At 46.8% G+C, this 15,560-nt stretch overlaps 1 protein-coding gene across 11 annotated transcripts; it reads left to right on the top strand.

Moving 5' to 3' along the window:
* Positions 1-652: 652 nt before the first annotated feature.
* LOC105183272 (zinc finger protein 271) lies at positions 653-13,815 on the top strand. Of its 11 annotated transcripts, XM_019841447.2 has the most exons (12): positions 690-1,129; positions 2,765-2,870; positions 3,757-3,864; positions 3,946-4,152; positions 4,730-5,292; positions 5,787-5,928; positions 6,020-6,352; positions 6,447-6,691; positions 6,940-7,205; positions 10,235-10,456; positions 12,540-12,925; positions 13,279-13,815. In XM_019841447.2, the coding sequence occupies exons 2-12, from the start codon at positions 2,820-2,822 to the stop codon at positions 13,750-13,752; spliced, it is 2,997 nt and encodes a 998-aa protein (XP_019697006.2). In that variant the 5' UTR covers positions 690-1,129; positions 2,765-2,819; the 3' UTR covers positions 13,753-13,815. The 11 variants fall into 11 exon arrangements, with proteins under 11 accessions (XP_011139569.2, XP_019697007.2, XP_025152452.1 ...); XM_011141267.3 differs by having other exon boundaries at positions 653-1,129; positions 3,757-4,152; positions 13,279-13,752; XM_019841448.2 differs by having other exon boundaries at positions 654-1,129; positions 3,757-4,152; positions 10,235-10,372.
* Positions 13,816-15,560: the final 1,745 nt, after the last annotated feature.

Here is a 15,560-nt window from a genome sequence, read left to right as displayed (position 1 = left end):
TTACAAAAAACTTGAGACAAACTTAACAATGGCAATCCTGTCTTTCAAATATTTATCATTTAACACCTCAAATGTAGTTTGTAAGAAGAGATTTTTGATCAGATGTATTTTGCAAAGTATATTTTATTATCCAACGCAAATTTAAACAATTTTTCGTACAATTAGCTCCTCTATTGTGAAAAGTAACTATTGTATTCTGATTATATATATATATATATATATATATATATATGTATAACTTTTCAATATAGTTATACTCACGTATATAATCTATACACTCGATTTCTATTCTCTGTCAACAACATACATTCATTCAAAAGAAATGTAGAAACTGCGAAAGAGCGCAGTCAAGAGAAAAGTGATCAATGAACAGTGTACTAACGCGCTTTCATAATCGCGTAGTTTTCCCGCCACCGGAAGCGTGCGAAACACGCGCGCGACTATCGGCTGCGCGCGCAGCCTCGTTGCAACGATAACGGCCAGCCGGTTACATTTCACGGCCAAATACGAATGATCCGAGCATAATTTCGCCACGAGACGCCTGCGACCGGTGATTTTATGCCATCGTCGAGTCGCTCGTCGAGTGAAAGCCACCCGACGTCCCAATCACTCCGGATGCGCTCGGTCCGGTGATGCCCCCCGCGCGCGTAAGTTCCTGCGGGGTGGGCGAGGGACGCCATGACAGTCGTCGTATTTTCTGTGAAACCGCGAGCACGTATCGCGCCTCGCCGGCGACGTTACCGTGAAATTATCGCGCGGCTTGACGTCGGACACGGCCAAAAAGCGGCGCACCGTGTCCCGGCCGGGTCGGGTCGGCCGTCGCGGTACTCGAGAAGACGCTGGACGAGGCAGCGTGGCCATTATCGGCGATTTGCTTGTGGGCGGCCGTGGCGAGGTGAGACGTCGAGAGAGGCGGCGGTGAGCGCGAGCGACGGTGCGAGAGAGGCAGGCCTGCCGTCTGCCGCCCTCCCCTCTACGCCCCTGATCCCCCCTCCCCCTCGCGCGCGCCGTGCGAGACGGGACGAGCGTCTCCCCGTCCCGCTGTGTGTGGCGCAAAGGCGAGGAGGAGGCGGCCACGGAGCCGACGAGGAACGACGATGCGAGAACCGCCAACGGCACCGTGCACCACGTGAGTCTCAATCGTATTCCCGCTTCGCTATTTCCTTCGCGTTCCTGACGGTGCGGAATCAGGCGGTCGCGCTGCGCCGCGACGCGCCGCTCCGCGCCACACCGCGCGTCCATATCCCCCTCGCCCCGAGTCCGCAAGGCACGTCCATCTTGTTGGCCCCTTGTCCCCGTTGCTCACACGAACGAAAGAGCAAGCGAGCGAGCGAATAAACGAACGAACCAACTAGTCGAACAGACAGCCAGCTTGCCTACCTGCCTGCCTGCCTGCCTACCTGCCTACCTGCCTGTCTATCTGTTGCCAGCCAGCCAGCTAGCTAGTTAACCAGCCAGCGAGCTAGCTAATCAGCTCAGTTAGCCAATCAAGCAGTCAGCTAGTCAGCAAACGGTCACAATGACGCGTCATATGTCGCACACGACGGCGGAATATGGTACCCAGCAATGGGTTCCCGCCGACGGTATCTGGCGGTTGTTGCTGATGCTGCTGCTGCTGTTGCTATCGTTGCTCGCCCGCGCCGCTGCTACGCGACCGATCGTTTCTTTCTCGCTGGCCGTCATGACTCGCTGACGGTCGCGCCTTTGTCGCGCTGTATCGTTCGCCGTATCGTAGCCGTATATCGGATGACTCACTCTTCTCTTCTGTTCGCGCGAGTGAGCGAGCGAGTGAGCGAACGAACGAACAAGCGGGCGGGCGGGCGGGCGGAAGAACGAATGAGATGCCCGTTAAGGAAAGAGTACCGCGAGGTTAAAATATCTGTTTTCAGCGCGTTGTGTCGAGAACAGCTTTTTCCGTCTCTCTTCGGTTGTTCGTTCATCCGTTCGCCCACCCACTCGACCAAATGTGTTTACGCGGATTTACTGATAGCGATTACGCACGGCGTTTCCATCGCCGTGACTCGGTGGCGCGGTCGGCTCGTCGAGGTTAAACGAACGGTCGCGCCAGTCGGTCGCTCCTCAATGGCGCAACAGCCGCCGCCGCCACCGTGCGAACGTGTCGTCGTTGTGCGCCACGACGGCGTAAGGTTACGTCGGGCGGAATTGCGAGCCGCGGAACCGCGCTTTTTCAGATGTTCACGTGGACATCAGTGCTGCGGGCATCGACATGGGCACCTACGGAATGCCTCCTGATAACAATATGGTGCGCACTTCGGTATGCCGCGAATCGATATTGTTGAACAGAAATTGTCGCGACGGCTCGGCTACCGCGGTTATTTAATTAGCGTGCGCGCTAATTTCGTACGACCGATGATTACGTGAATGACTAGAAGCTCGCTCGAGCTCGTTGTCGCGATTTGTCTGACCCGATACGATGACGTTCGACGAGAATCTCGAACTGTTTTTATGATCGTAGAAATCGTCAATATTTATTACATCCGTCGGCCCCAACGCTCGTTGGAATTCTCGTTAGCATACCATATGCACAGGATAAAACCATGTATGAATTAAAATTTATGAAATTGCGCGAGAAGTGAGGTAGCGATAACAAAAGCTAATGCTAAACTTCTTGAAAGGGGTTATGCCATCTAGTGCTAGCCCCAGTGGAATATTGCTTTTGGGTCACAAAAGTAGCATTAAGAACACCCATATGATACGATGTAGCAACAAACAAATACTAATGTTACTTTAATGTTTCTTGCAGGATGAACAATGAAGTATATGAGAAACATTTAATTAATATCCTTCAGTGAACAAAGATGAATAGTGAGCAGCATGCATTGCCAGCGACTACGCAGGCACAACAAGAGGTAAGGTACCTTCCAGTCGCAAACAGGCTACAAAACCAAACTACAAATGCGCAAATGACCACCGCACAGATGCGCTGTGCTAATGTTAGATATATTGAGACATTTGTATAATGGGCTTTCTTAACAACTTTGATTATTTTATCTTTTAGTTTATAATGACACTTGTGTTCTACGCTGGATTAGATTTACGATTTTACATATGTATGCGTGTACATTTCTGAGATACATTAGTTCTGAGAAACTTTAGTAATATTTATCCGATAACATTTGGTCAGACTGCAACATGTCATGGATAAGTTTCTCTTGTATTAAATTTTACACGCTCTCCCTGTTATTTATGATTATGATTATGTAATATAATTTCGTTATATTATTATACTGTTTTCCTCTGTATTATAATTTAGTTAGTCCTTTCGACCAATGCAACTTGTAGCTCTTAGTTTAGAAATGCTTGCGGTATATTACACGTAAGACAGCTTACGCTTGAATTTCTGTGTTCTTGTGACTCTCTAACACCGCTTTCTTTACATAATATTCGTACTCATTGAATTCTCTAACAGACACTTTAGCATACACTTTGGCGAGCTTAAGAGCAGAGAGACTCATACACACACACACATACAGTCAGTTTGTATAGTTCGACAGTTTGTATAGAGCCTTTTTTCCGATATATCGCTCACTGTATATAACACAGAACACTAAATATCGTAGCACGTGCTCGCTATCTCTCTTTCTCGATATACTTAAATACACAGCCTTCTTCGTATAACGCCCTAGAGAAGATACCGTACCCGAAAGTGGCGCATTTGTCGATTGGATTTCGGCCTGGTGCATGCCGCTGCATGCTCTATCAATGTTGTACAAATGTCTGAATGTATATCGGTAGGATGTAAACGCGGGTCAAAGTGGTCGTCCTTCATACCCAGGTGGTTTGGCTACCGCGACCAGCCTTGGCAATGTAGGGAGTACCCCTCATTCGTCCGCGGACCTGCGTGTAGGTACAGCCGTAGCGTTAGCCTCCTCGGTAGCTAAGTATTGGGTCCTCACCAATCTGTTTCCCGGACCGCTACCTCAGGTCTCGGTCTACCACCATTCCCACCACAACTCCTCGCATAGGAGTGGTGGAGGTGGAGAGGCATCCTCCAAAGAGCCAGCCTCTTCACTGAACCAGGAAATGGCGTTGACTTCCAGCTCGCATCATCAGTCGACAGCACCGCATCATCATCATCAACCTTCGGTTAGCAGCAGCAGCCATCACAGTTCCCTGTCCTCGAATCCGCAGGTTTGTCAATGTAGAGGCACGTTTTGTCGATGTTACGTAAACATACTCGAGTTAGACACGATTCGTTGCCGATCACTATTTTGTGATCCAAAGTTGGTATACGCACACGCTGTCGCAGGACGTATCTTGCGGTAACATGCAATACTTTCCTACGATTAGTGTATCTGATGAGACCAAGCGACAGCTGTGTGACCGACCAATGTGCGAAATACCACTCGAATTTCGCCGTTTTTAATTTGAACTTGCGCTTTTGTCGTGACTTCGTATAGAGTATTTTTACTTTGCGACTCTACCGTACACAGTTTGCCAGTTCGTGTACAAGAGGTGCTTTAATTATCGCTCTGTTATCTTGTACTTTGCGTCTGCAGATTAGATTTTTCGTTAATATTACATACATTCTCACGGGTAGAGTAGAGAGGAAACGAATGCTCAGGAGACTTTACTTTCTTAGATATCAAGTCGGCCGATTGTGATATTTCACCTATAAGCTACCAATTCTTTACTCGTGATCGATCATCGCTGAGAATGGCGCAGCAAAAAGTGATAACTGACCGTACGTGTGTATTTTATTCGACAGATACCGGTATCTCTACCTGGCCTGAACTTAGACGGCGCACATATCCCAGCGAGCGTTAGTCACCTGCAGGCCGCGCATGCACAAATGCAACAGCAAATGCAGGCGCAACAGCAGCAGCTGCACCAGCAGCAGCAACAGCAGCAGCAGCCGCCGCCACCGCCGCCGCAGCAGCAGCAGCAGCAGCAGCAGCAGTCTTCCCATCATCAGATGCAGAATCACCAAAATGCCCAGAACAATGGACCGACCGCACACAGTCAGAGCGCGCAGCGAGACGACAACAAGGTCAAGGACGAGGGCGGCAGTTGTACCACCGAACGCTGCAGCGACAATCAGGTTCACTGTCAAGTTCAATGCGATCTGCAATTACAACCACCGCAAGATCTTCAACAGAGCTTGATGCAACAGCAGCAGCAGCAGCAACAACAGCAGCAGCAACAGCAGCAGCAGCAGCAGCAGCAAATCGGGGTGAACATCAGCGGCAATTCCACTACCGAGGGCGGCAGCCAAAACAATTCTGAGAAGCCCGAGAAGGAGAAGGAATTGCGGCAACTTAATATGACACAGTAGGTGTCTCGAGAAGCACTTAGTTTCCATTGTTAAGCCGACAATGTTAACGTCCTTGAGTCTACGTGAGACTCCGTGATTTCGATTACATGGCGAATTCTAATGTACAAAGGGCGTGTACTTACACCACTAAAATAGTTCTCTGTGTTTCTACAGGTATGAAATATTTACTAAACCTCAATGTATATTCATTGGTCTGGTATTAATCGCATGGAATAATACCGCGTCACCTTCTCGCTTCGCAATTATTATGAGCCGCACAAATTTAACAAATCTAAAAGTTGTCGCCGTGAACGTGAACAATGTGGGCTTTCCCGAGAAGGGAGAATATCGGGTAACAAAGAAAATTACATTGGAACTTGGTGCGCCGATACTCTTTCTCTCAGTCATTTATCTCGGTCAGAAATCGTAACACTACCTGCAAACAAGAGAAATGACAAAGAAACGAGCGCACGGCATGAGGTACTAATGCAATTCTATGTTTCTGGTCTAGGTTTCAAGTTCCTGACTTGAAGCCAGGTGGACACATGATGGACGTGAGAACGGCGGATGGCTCGGTCGTGAAGATTAGCGCTGGAAATGAGCAAGACCTGGCGAAAACACTTGGCGTCGAGATGGTGCAGAATATGTACAAGGTACGAAATCTCGCCACCGCCACAACGGTCAGTTGCAAGTTCGAGCGGTGAATACACAGCCCATTTAACGCGCTTCGCTTCCTCGTCGCAGGTGAACGTCGAGGATATTAACCAGCTGTTGGCGTATCACGAGGTCTTCGGCAAGTTGCAGAGCGAAATTGCCGCTGGAACGACACTAGTAGGTAGCACCGTGCCTACACAAACAGTTACCACAATACAGAATGGCACGCCGATCGTGCAACAAGTCCAACTGAACAAGTTCGACATTAAGTCGAGCGACGGCGAAGCGACGCCCGGCCCGAGCGCCTCGCCCGTGTCAGTCGGCAGCCACTCTTGCGAAATATGCGGCAAGATCTTCCAATTTCGTTATCAATTGATCGTACACCGTAGATACCACACAGAGAGAAAACCGTTCACGTGTCAGGTACGTAATGCGCTCTGAGCCGCTTGTCGTTCGTCGTGCGCGTCGACTTGTCCAGAATGCACCCATCGAACGACCAATAATAAATTTCTTCCAGGTGTGCGGCAAGGCGTTCTCGAATGCGAACGACCTAACGCGTCACGGCAAGTGCCACTTGGGTGGATCCATGTTCACTTGCACAGTTTGCTTTCATGTTTTCGCGAACGCGGCCTCGCTCGAGCGTCACATGAAGAGACACGCCACTGACAAGCCGTACAATTGCACGGTTTGCGGCAAGAGCTTCGCACGCAAGGAACATTTGGATAACCACACCAGATGCCACACTGGCGAGACGCCATATCGGTAAGTCTACTCGTGCATAGTTCACGTAAGTGGAATGGAACCAAGGTGGTCGGTAGATGAGCGAGATGAGAGGGACTTCACCAGTAATATGAAAGATTGTTGTTGCGCATTAATATTATTAAACAGTGACATTGAATGGAAGCCGAATTGGCTTCGCACTTGTTAGAAATTACCGTGTTGTTTTGTTCTTGTCTTTCTGTCGAGTAACGCGAGGATAAATCGAGACATGCGACACGATTATGTTGCAGATGCCAATTTTGCTCGAAGACATTTACCCGAAAAGAACACATGGTAAATCACGTTCGCAAACACACTGGTGAGACTCCACATCGATGTGATATTTGCAAGAAGAGCTTTACTCGCAAAGAACACTTTATGAACCATGTTATGTGGCATACAGGAGAAACGCCTCACCATTGTACAGCCTGTGGCAAGAAGTATACGCGCAAAGAGCACCTTGCTAACCACATGCGCTCGCACACAAACGACACGCCGTTCCGTTGTGAAATATGCGGTAAGTCCTACACGACATCTGAGCTCCGCTTCTTACATATACCTGCGTCGAAACGCGCGATTGAAGTGACGAGTCGTTACTTTGAGATTAATTCGGATGAAAGATTAAGAGTTAGCACAATTTTATCGATGTAAAATTCAAACAATTCGAAACGAACTACGACATTCAATGGGACGATTCCAGAAGTATTTCCAATTGAAGCGCAATTGTATCTTCTTTTTTTCGGCACATTTTCCATATGATTGGTATTTCAATACTCGCTTCGTGAAAGTAACACGTTCGTAGTCAGCGTCATTTTAGTATTTACGCTACTGAATTATATGACCGTGCGACCTGTGTGTTCTGCGATAAAGTTTGCGACAAAGAACACTATAACCGAACTGGCCCTCGCCAGTGATATGTTTGCTGACACGGCAATTATGACGACAATTTGTCATAAATTGTGATCGACGACGGTTTAATTTGTGAAGTTCTCACGAGGTAAGTAAGATCTTTTCTAATTGCATACCACCACACACAAAGGACAAACGAAGGGTTTCATCATTCGCTCAACAAATTTCATTTTCTGTTTCTCTCAATAGGACACTCCTCTTTAATTTATGTTCGCGATGACGTCAGGATCAATACAGTGTGTACATATTCCAGAGAACGCATTGTAAGCTTCGGAGCACTCTGTGCTTTTTTGTCCCCTGTACATATACGTTTCCGCAAATTCACCTGGAACCGACTCTCAATCGTTATTGATGCGCCCCATGATATCCTGTATCACGAACTAGACTAAAACTCCGCAAGACCAGAACGGGAGGCTCAACGAATAGCATATCCGTCATCCACCCCTATCTGCAATCTCTCCACCTCAAAAAGACCAAGACAGTCACTCGCGATCGCGTGGTGCACGCGTGCATTCGTCGCTACTACCGACGATCGATGGGATTTGACAAACCTCTCCTTCTCCCTCCCCCTCTTCACCCCCTCCTCTGTTTCTCTCTCTCTCTCCCCTTCCCTCTCTCCCTCTCTCTCTCTCTCTCTCCCTCTCTCTCTCTCTCTCTCTCTCTCTCCTCTCTCTCTCTCTCTCTCTCTCTCTCTCTCTCTCTCTCTCTCTCCCCCTCCCTCTCTCTCTCTCTCTCTCTCTCTCTCTCTCTCTCCCTCTCTCTCTCTCTCCCCCCTCTCTCTCTCTCTCTCTCTCTCTCTCTCTCTCCCCCTCTCGAGTCACACGCGCGTCACAAGCTATAAACGCGACGCGAAGTTACGTCGAATGTACTGTGATGAGCGGCTGTCGTGGCTGCAGCAGCAGCGGCAGTTGCCGCCACCTCCGCTACCACCTCCGCCACCACCACCACCATCGTCACCGCCATACCACCCCACCATCACTACCTCTCTACTATACCACCACCATCATCGCTTCCACCACCTCTACCATCCACCACCGCCATCACCACCACCACTACCACCACCACCACCACCACCATCGCCGCCGCGTACCCGGCGCGGCGACGGTGAAATAAAATTCGCGAGAATTGATCGCGCATCGCGAGTAGCCCGCCCGTCCCTCTCCTCTCTCGCGGCGCGGGTCGTGCGCATTCCTTCGCGGAGGAAGAGGCGCCCCTCTAACCTTAGAATCGTGTCGGTGCGCTCACCCTCCCGCCCGTCTCTACCCGCTCGCGCGGACGGGACCCCTTTTCCTTCTCTTCAGTCCTCGGGAATCGCGCGAGCCTCCGGCCGGCCGGCTCCATACCACAAGGGGCCCTTTATTTCGCACCCAACGTCTGGCCGTGAACTGTGATGGCATGACTTGCTATTTCGTAAATTTGAGCGGTTTGTATCGAAACTCTCCGCTGGCCCTCCTTCGCTCGCTCGCTCGTTCGCTCTATCGCACTCCTTTCGTCATTTTCACTCTCCCTTCTCACCAATCGCGGCCAGTCTGCTCTTCGTGTATTTCTCGCTTTTGCATGCGCCAATTGAACGGCCCCGGACAATTAATTGCGCGACAGCCTGTTTCGCGGCTTTCCGCCCGACCGCTGTGCGCGTCGGAATGCATCGTCCTTGCCGCGGCGCCTTCGACTCTTTGTGCTGTCTGTGTCGAGTCGGAGTGAACTCGATCCTGCCGCGTCGCTCGAGACGGAATTTCGTTGCTCTTGTTTGGATGCGTAATTGCAACGACGCTCGAGAGCCGGATCCTCTACGGGTTTCTGCGTTTGTCGCAACCGCGATGCTCGTCGAGAGCTGCCGTTGAGCTCTGCCGGCGAACTCCGTCGCCGCGTTTCCGTTCGCCCTTCGCACGGTTGTTGCAACAAATCGGACACCTTGCCACAAAGTGCCGTCGCATTCGCGCGTACCGACGCCCTGCATGTCGAGGAAGCGATCGAGCGACACGACAGTGACACCCGTATGCTGATCCTCCCACGATCGCCGTGCGGACGAGGCGAAATTCACAAAGTGGGAAATTCGAAATTTGTATTTTCGTTCAACAGAGTTGCAAGCATGCGCGCCGGTATATACATGTCACGTGATACTTGTATACATACAGATGCACGTTGACCGCGTCCGATGTCACTTTTCGAGGAGGGAATTCGCTCTCCGCCGCGATTTCGTGCAACAAAGTACGCACACACACACACACGCGCGCGCGCGCGCGCGCGCTTTTTCGCGAGAAAGATGATTTCATGATTCGTGTAACTTTTTTGCGAAGACTTACACGATGTAAAGGGCGAAGCATTCCTCTGCTGCTTGCGCAGCAAGCTCGTCGTTATCTATCGGCGCAAAGTACAAACGATTAAACCGTGCATTTTTCCTTCATTTGCATTTACCGTCGCACTGCGATTATCACAGATCAATAGTCCATTTTGGAATCGTCCCACGCGCGTGTTCGCTAGAAAAAAAGAAAAATAGGATAAAGAAAAGCGAAGTTGTACATGTAGCGCGACCAACCCCCCCCCCCCCCCCGCCAGATCCGCGTCTCACATCTCGCAATATAATTGAAATGCGTTTGTTTTTGGTTTTTTCTGTTCGTACGCTGCCGTCCCATGCAGGTAAGTCGTTTACGAGGAAGGAGCACTTCACGAACCACATAATGTGGCACACGGGCGAGACGCCGCACCGCTGCGACTTCTGCTCGAAGACGTTCACGCGAAAGGAGCATCTCCTCAACCACGTTCGCCAGCACACGGGTGAGTCTCCACACCGATGCGGCTTCTGCTCCAAATCGTTCACCAGAAAGGAACACCTTGTTAACCACATCCGCCAACACACAGGTGAGAGCGGTTGGCAGATGTTCACTTCACGGGCAACCGATAATCGTTTATCTATTTTGTCTCTATTAAGAGTAGTTGTATTTTCGTGGTCTATTTATATGTATATACATATATACGTGTATAGAAAGGCAAAGAGAGTGAGGGAGCAACAAAGGAAAGAAGAGAGGAGAAAGAGGGAAAGAGGGACGGATTTCAGTCTCTCTTATAGAATTAAGAGATCGATTAGCAATTGCGAGAGTCATTCTGTACGTAGTGTCACTTAGAGTATCTTAGGTAGTTGGATCAAACGCGAGTCAAAGCACACATTCCGCATCACGGAAGCATCACGCTTCCGGTTTTGTCACATCTCGTTCTCTAGTTTCCGTGTCCGGAGGTACCTCGTCTCCCCGTCGAATTTGCTCTTTAAGCGGCAGAATCTTTGACGAATTCGGACATCATCCTTTCTTTGCGAGACACAGAATGTCGAAGCGGTTCGCCACTTCTACGTCACGCTCTTCTCCCGTTTTCAATTTTCAATCTCTCTTGAACCGACGATTAAGTGGAAACGTTGAAGGGACTCGGCTCGGTCGCAATTGAATGTAGAGTGTCGCGAGAACTCTGCCATTTTCTCAAGAACTACATTGAGGTAACTACATCTCTCTGTATTTCTGTCTCATCGCTTTTCGTCCCCTCTTGTCTCTCTAATTCGCCTAAGGATTCTGCCGTTGATGAATTCGTCCAGAGGGGAGACGTCGTGTTTATGTGTATTATCGTATTTAGTTGACAATCAGACATTTGCATGGGAATTAATCGTATTGTTTTAGAGGGTGAATCGCCGTGAATTTTCACCGTGACACTCATATACAGTCGTTCGTCGTACGTACGTCTCTTTAACGTTGACCATCACATCACGTTTAACTCGATCTGATCATCATGGGATCCCCCACATCATCATAGAATCCCCCCTTGCCCACCCTTTTACAAACATTTGCTGTTCTGCCTAATACACCGCTCTCATGCGTGCCTCTTACTAACAGTTATTTCAGCGTGCTCGTATTTATTTATTTATTTTTTTTTTTTTTGTTCAATATGTTCGCGACTACTTCGCATTCCCCTTCGCATTTGTAAAAATCTTGTCAGTCGAGTTTTGTGTTTCACAATAGAGACTTGTAAATAATTCCTTTGCTCGTCAATCAGCTTCACCTCGTTGTCGTTGCTCGACACGAGTTTCGAGATCCATTTAATTTCAACGTTATATAGAGTGTTATTTAGTTGATAGTAAACGTGAATTTCGAGAAGAGATCAAGATACATGTATTTATTTATACAATGAGATCGCGGAATAGAAAGTTTCATGCTTAAAGTAATAGTAGCATCTTTCAATATCGGATTTATGAAATTAGAGGATGTGTACCGAGAGAGTGTCAAAGTACTATAATTATAGTACTTTGGTGTAGACAGATTGCAATCTGTCGCTGTACAAGCTGATTTTTCTTTGATGCTGCATAAGAATAGGGCGATATCGAATACATTCAATGATACAGTTTTTTTAACACATCCTTTAGTATTTCTCCTGATAATAAAAATTTTTCATAATATCAGACAATCTTCCCTCTCCAATTTCCTCGATATGATATTATTGGCATTAATGTATATGCCTGATTTGAAAGTGTTTAATAATAATAATAATTTAAATCTCATTTAAATCTCACAAAGAAAGAAAAACCATACATACAAGTCACGCAACTACATACAACTTCTTTTTTTATCTTAAAATTACTAAAATTTCTTTTATGCTTCAGTTTTCGATATAAAGTTATTTCTTATATATATTAAATTACGATATATATTTTGTGCATATAAATATACAAAGTAACATTTTTATCTTTCGACGATCAACGATCTAATTTCCTAATCTCGTGAATGACGATAAAATTAAATCAACTACATCACAACGAATGTGCAATGCACAAATGTATTCGATATCGTGCCCTTTTCGTGCGTTGCGTCGAGCAAACTCGTCTTGTGCAGGATAACACCACGTTCCGAATAACGTTGTAGAAGGTTCTCTCTTAAAAGTTGCGAACTCGTAAAATGTTGAACAGGGGAGACGCCCTTCCGCTGTCAATACTGTCCGAAAGCATTTACGCGGAAGGATCACCTGGTGAACCACGTCAGGCAGCACACGGGTGAGTCACCGCACAAGTGCCAGTATTGCACCAAATCCTTCACGCGGAAGGAACATTTGACCAATCACGTGCGTCAACATACAGGCGAATCGCCACACCGATGCCACTTCTGCTCCAAGTCATTTACTCGTAAGGAGCATTTGACGAATCATGTGCGCATCCACACTGGCGAATCTCCACACAGGTGTGAGTTTTGCCAGAGGACGTTCACCAGGAAAGAACACCTCAATAATCATCTCCGTCAGCACACCGGAGATTCCTCACACTGTTGCAACGTGTGCTCCAAGCCGTTCACAAGAAAGGTACGTTGACTTCATTGACTTTGTTATCATTGATAGATAAAATTTGCGTTTGCATCTTCGATAAAAAAAGCTTTATCATAATTATTTTTTTAAACTTGTCATAACTTATCTTAACTTCATTTGTTATCGGTCTTTTGCAATTACAATGCTCATAATAATGTAATCAGTACTTATTGATTTCGTATTGGTCATTGTAAAATGCTACGTTGCGTCATTTTTCACTGTAAAATCAATCTTTGCTGAAAGTAAATGTACGATGCTCTTAACTGAAGGATCAAGTCTGTTAGCTTCATCTACTCGTTTGTCTCTCAATCGGCAGTATTCTTCACGTGCTTGCAAATTTTCTGTTACAGGAGCATCTCGTGAATCACATGCGTTGCCATACTGGTGAACGTCCGTTTGTGTGCACAGAATGTGGCAAAAGTTTCCCGTTGAAGGGTAATCTCCTATTTCATATGCGCTCGCACAATAAGGGCAACAACGCCGAGAGGCCGTTCCGCTGCGACCTGTGCGCCAAAGATTTCATGTGCAAAGGACACTTGGTCTCGCACAGACGCTCGCACTCGGACGAGCGACCGCACAGTTGCCCGGATTGCGGCAAGACCTTCGTCGAGAAGGGCAATATGCTGAGACACTTGCGCAAGCACGCGGCCGAAGGGCCGCCGACGCAGGTCAGCACCCCGTCGGCCATACCGCAGTCTGGCGTTCTGCCGATACCGGCAGCGGCGGTACTTGTGGGACACCCGTTAGCACCGCCGGCGCCACCGGTAGTGCCGCAGCACACGGTAGTCGTGCCCACTCCGCCGGGCGTACTGACGTCGTACTAAGAAAAGAAAAGAAAATAAACGAAACGGAAACAGGACAAAAAAACCAAATTCAGAGGAAAAGAATACGAAGAGAAAAAGATGGATGAGATTGGTGATGGGAGAGGAGAAGAGGAAGCAGAAAGAGGAGAAGGAGGAGGAGGAGAGCATGCATTTGAAGCTGAATACTTGTGCGTGATATATATATATACACATATATGTGCGCGTAATACTTAAGATACGACTGTGTCGAAGAGAATCGTAAAGGAGTAATTGTGCGCCGTTCATCGTTTCCTCGCAAAGACTATTGGATCACAATGGATTATTACGTCGTCGTCGAGGATCATCGGTGTTTTGCGTGGATGCATCTGCACTCGCGATCGCAGCGACAGCAACAGGAGTCTCTCTCTCACAGTAGAACTACACCACATACACGTACACACACACGTACACATCATTCTCGTTTGCTAAAAAGACTTGGAACGACACGGTGTACAATGGCTGTACGCGCGCAATTCGAACATCGATTGTTTCTCGCGACAAGCATGGTGTATTTTCCAAAGTTTGGTTTTGCTTATTTATGCTTGTACTTGATAAGTATGTCGACTGTGGTAACGATCTTGTAATGCGTATAATACGTTCCAAATCTGTGCAAGAGGATTGTAATGTCCCAGAGACAACTTTATAACTATATGCGACAGGCAGAGCGCGATAATTTTACGTATTTTTAAGTAACCTTTCGTCGCGTAATTTTAACAAAGAGGCACTAATTACAATGTTCACGACGAATTTGCATTGAATTATAATTAATATTTTGATTTCGCACGAGTACGATTGAGAAATGCTGTCCGGCAACATTTGCTGAAATCGGCGTCACGGGCGATTTTTCAAATACAAATCAAAGTATAGTGACGACGTGGGAATATAGTGGCGATTAACAGTCGTGACCAGCGTTACTTGACGTTAGTTACTGACCTCAGCATAATTTTGCTGCAATGCGTTACAGGAAACGTATCAATTACGCTATTATTTTTTTTTTTGTAGGAATTCGGTGGCGGTTTCATTTCAGATTCGGAGTGGTATTTTGAATTTTGCAGTTGGGATGGGCTCAATGTTTATAGGTGTACTTTCGTACAAGAGTATAATTTAATCGATGGTACACTGAAATTAAGACGATTCTTTACTTAAAGTAAGATAAAATTTCCTAACGAGACTATGAGAACGCTAATAAAAAAATATATTGGAATATAATATTAATATCAATCAATATACAGGATAACCCGAAATTCCCGCATACGGAGTATAGGACATGACATTTTATGCTAAAACAAACAACTTTTTCCTTTAGCAAGATTGCGTCCGACAAGTAGTTTTTGCAGAAGAGCGTGTTAAAGTTAACGAATAAGCGCTCTTGTCTATGTAGCGCTCAGGGCCGGCGCGCGCGCCTCACTCGCGTGTATCTAATCAGTGACTAGTATTCATAAGTAATCTTTTAAGACGCTCATACGGCTCTGTTGTGATTAGTTTACGACATCTTAAAACTGTCCTTAAGACAATCTTAAATAATAAGAATCAACTATAAACAATATCGGGATCTCACAACTCGCAAAGCATATTATTATTTACATTTGTTTTTATTTTCAGATGATATTCTGCAATCAGACAATTTTTTATTTATTTATTACGTAAGAAATAAAAGCAGTAGTTATTTTATTAACTTTTCATTATTTAAGCGATACAATACGGAAGAAAGTCAAATTCCGATATTGTTCCTAGTTGATTCTTATTATTTAAGATTGTCTTAAGGACAGTTTTAAGATGTAAACTAATCG

This window comes from Harpegnathos saltator, unplaced genomic scaffold (assembly GCF_003227715.2).
Source record: "Harpegnathos saltator strain DR-91 unplaced genomic scaffold, Hsal_v8.6 scaffold155, whole genome shotgun sequence".
In the NCBI taxonomy this organism is placed as follows: Eukaryota; Metazoa; Arthropoda; class Insecta; order Hymenoptera; family Formicidae; genus Harpegnathos; species Harpegnathos saltator.
Note: the sequence above shows the minus strand (reverse complement) of the source record. Positions and strands in the feature narration are given on the sequence as shown.

Excerpts from the sequence above, each read along its gene's own strand:
- LOC105183272 (XM_025296666.1), top strand. The coding sequence starts at position 2,820 with ATGAATAGTGAGCAGCATGCATTGCCAGCGACTACGCAGGCACAACAA. Across the intron at positions 2,871-3,756 it reads CTACGCAGGCACAACAAGAG|GATGTAAACGCGGGTCAAAG; the intron begins GTAAGGTACCTT and ends GTATATCGGTAG. Across the intron at positions 6,692-6,939 it reads ACTGGCGAGACGCCATATCG|ATGCCAATTTTGCTCGAAGA; the intron begins GTAAGTCTACTC and ends ATTATGTTGCAG.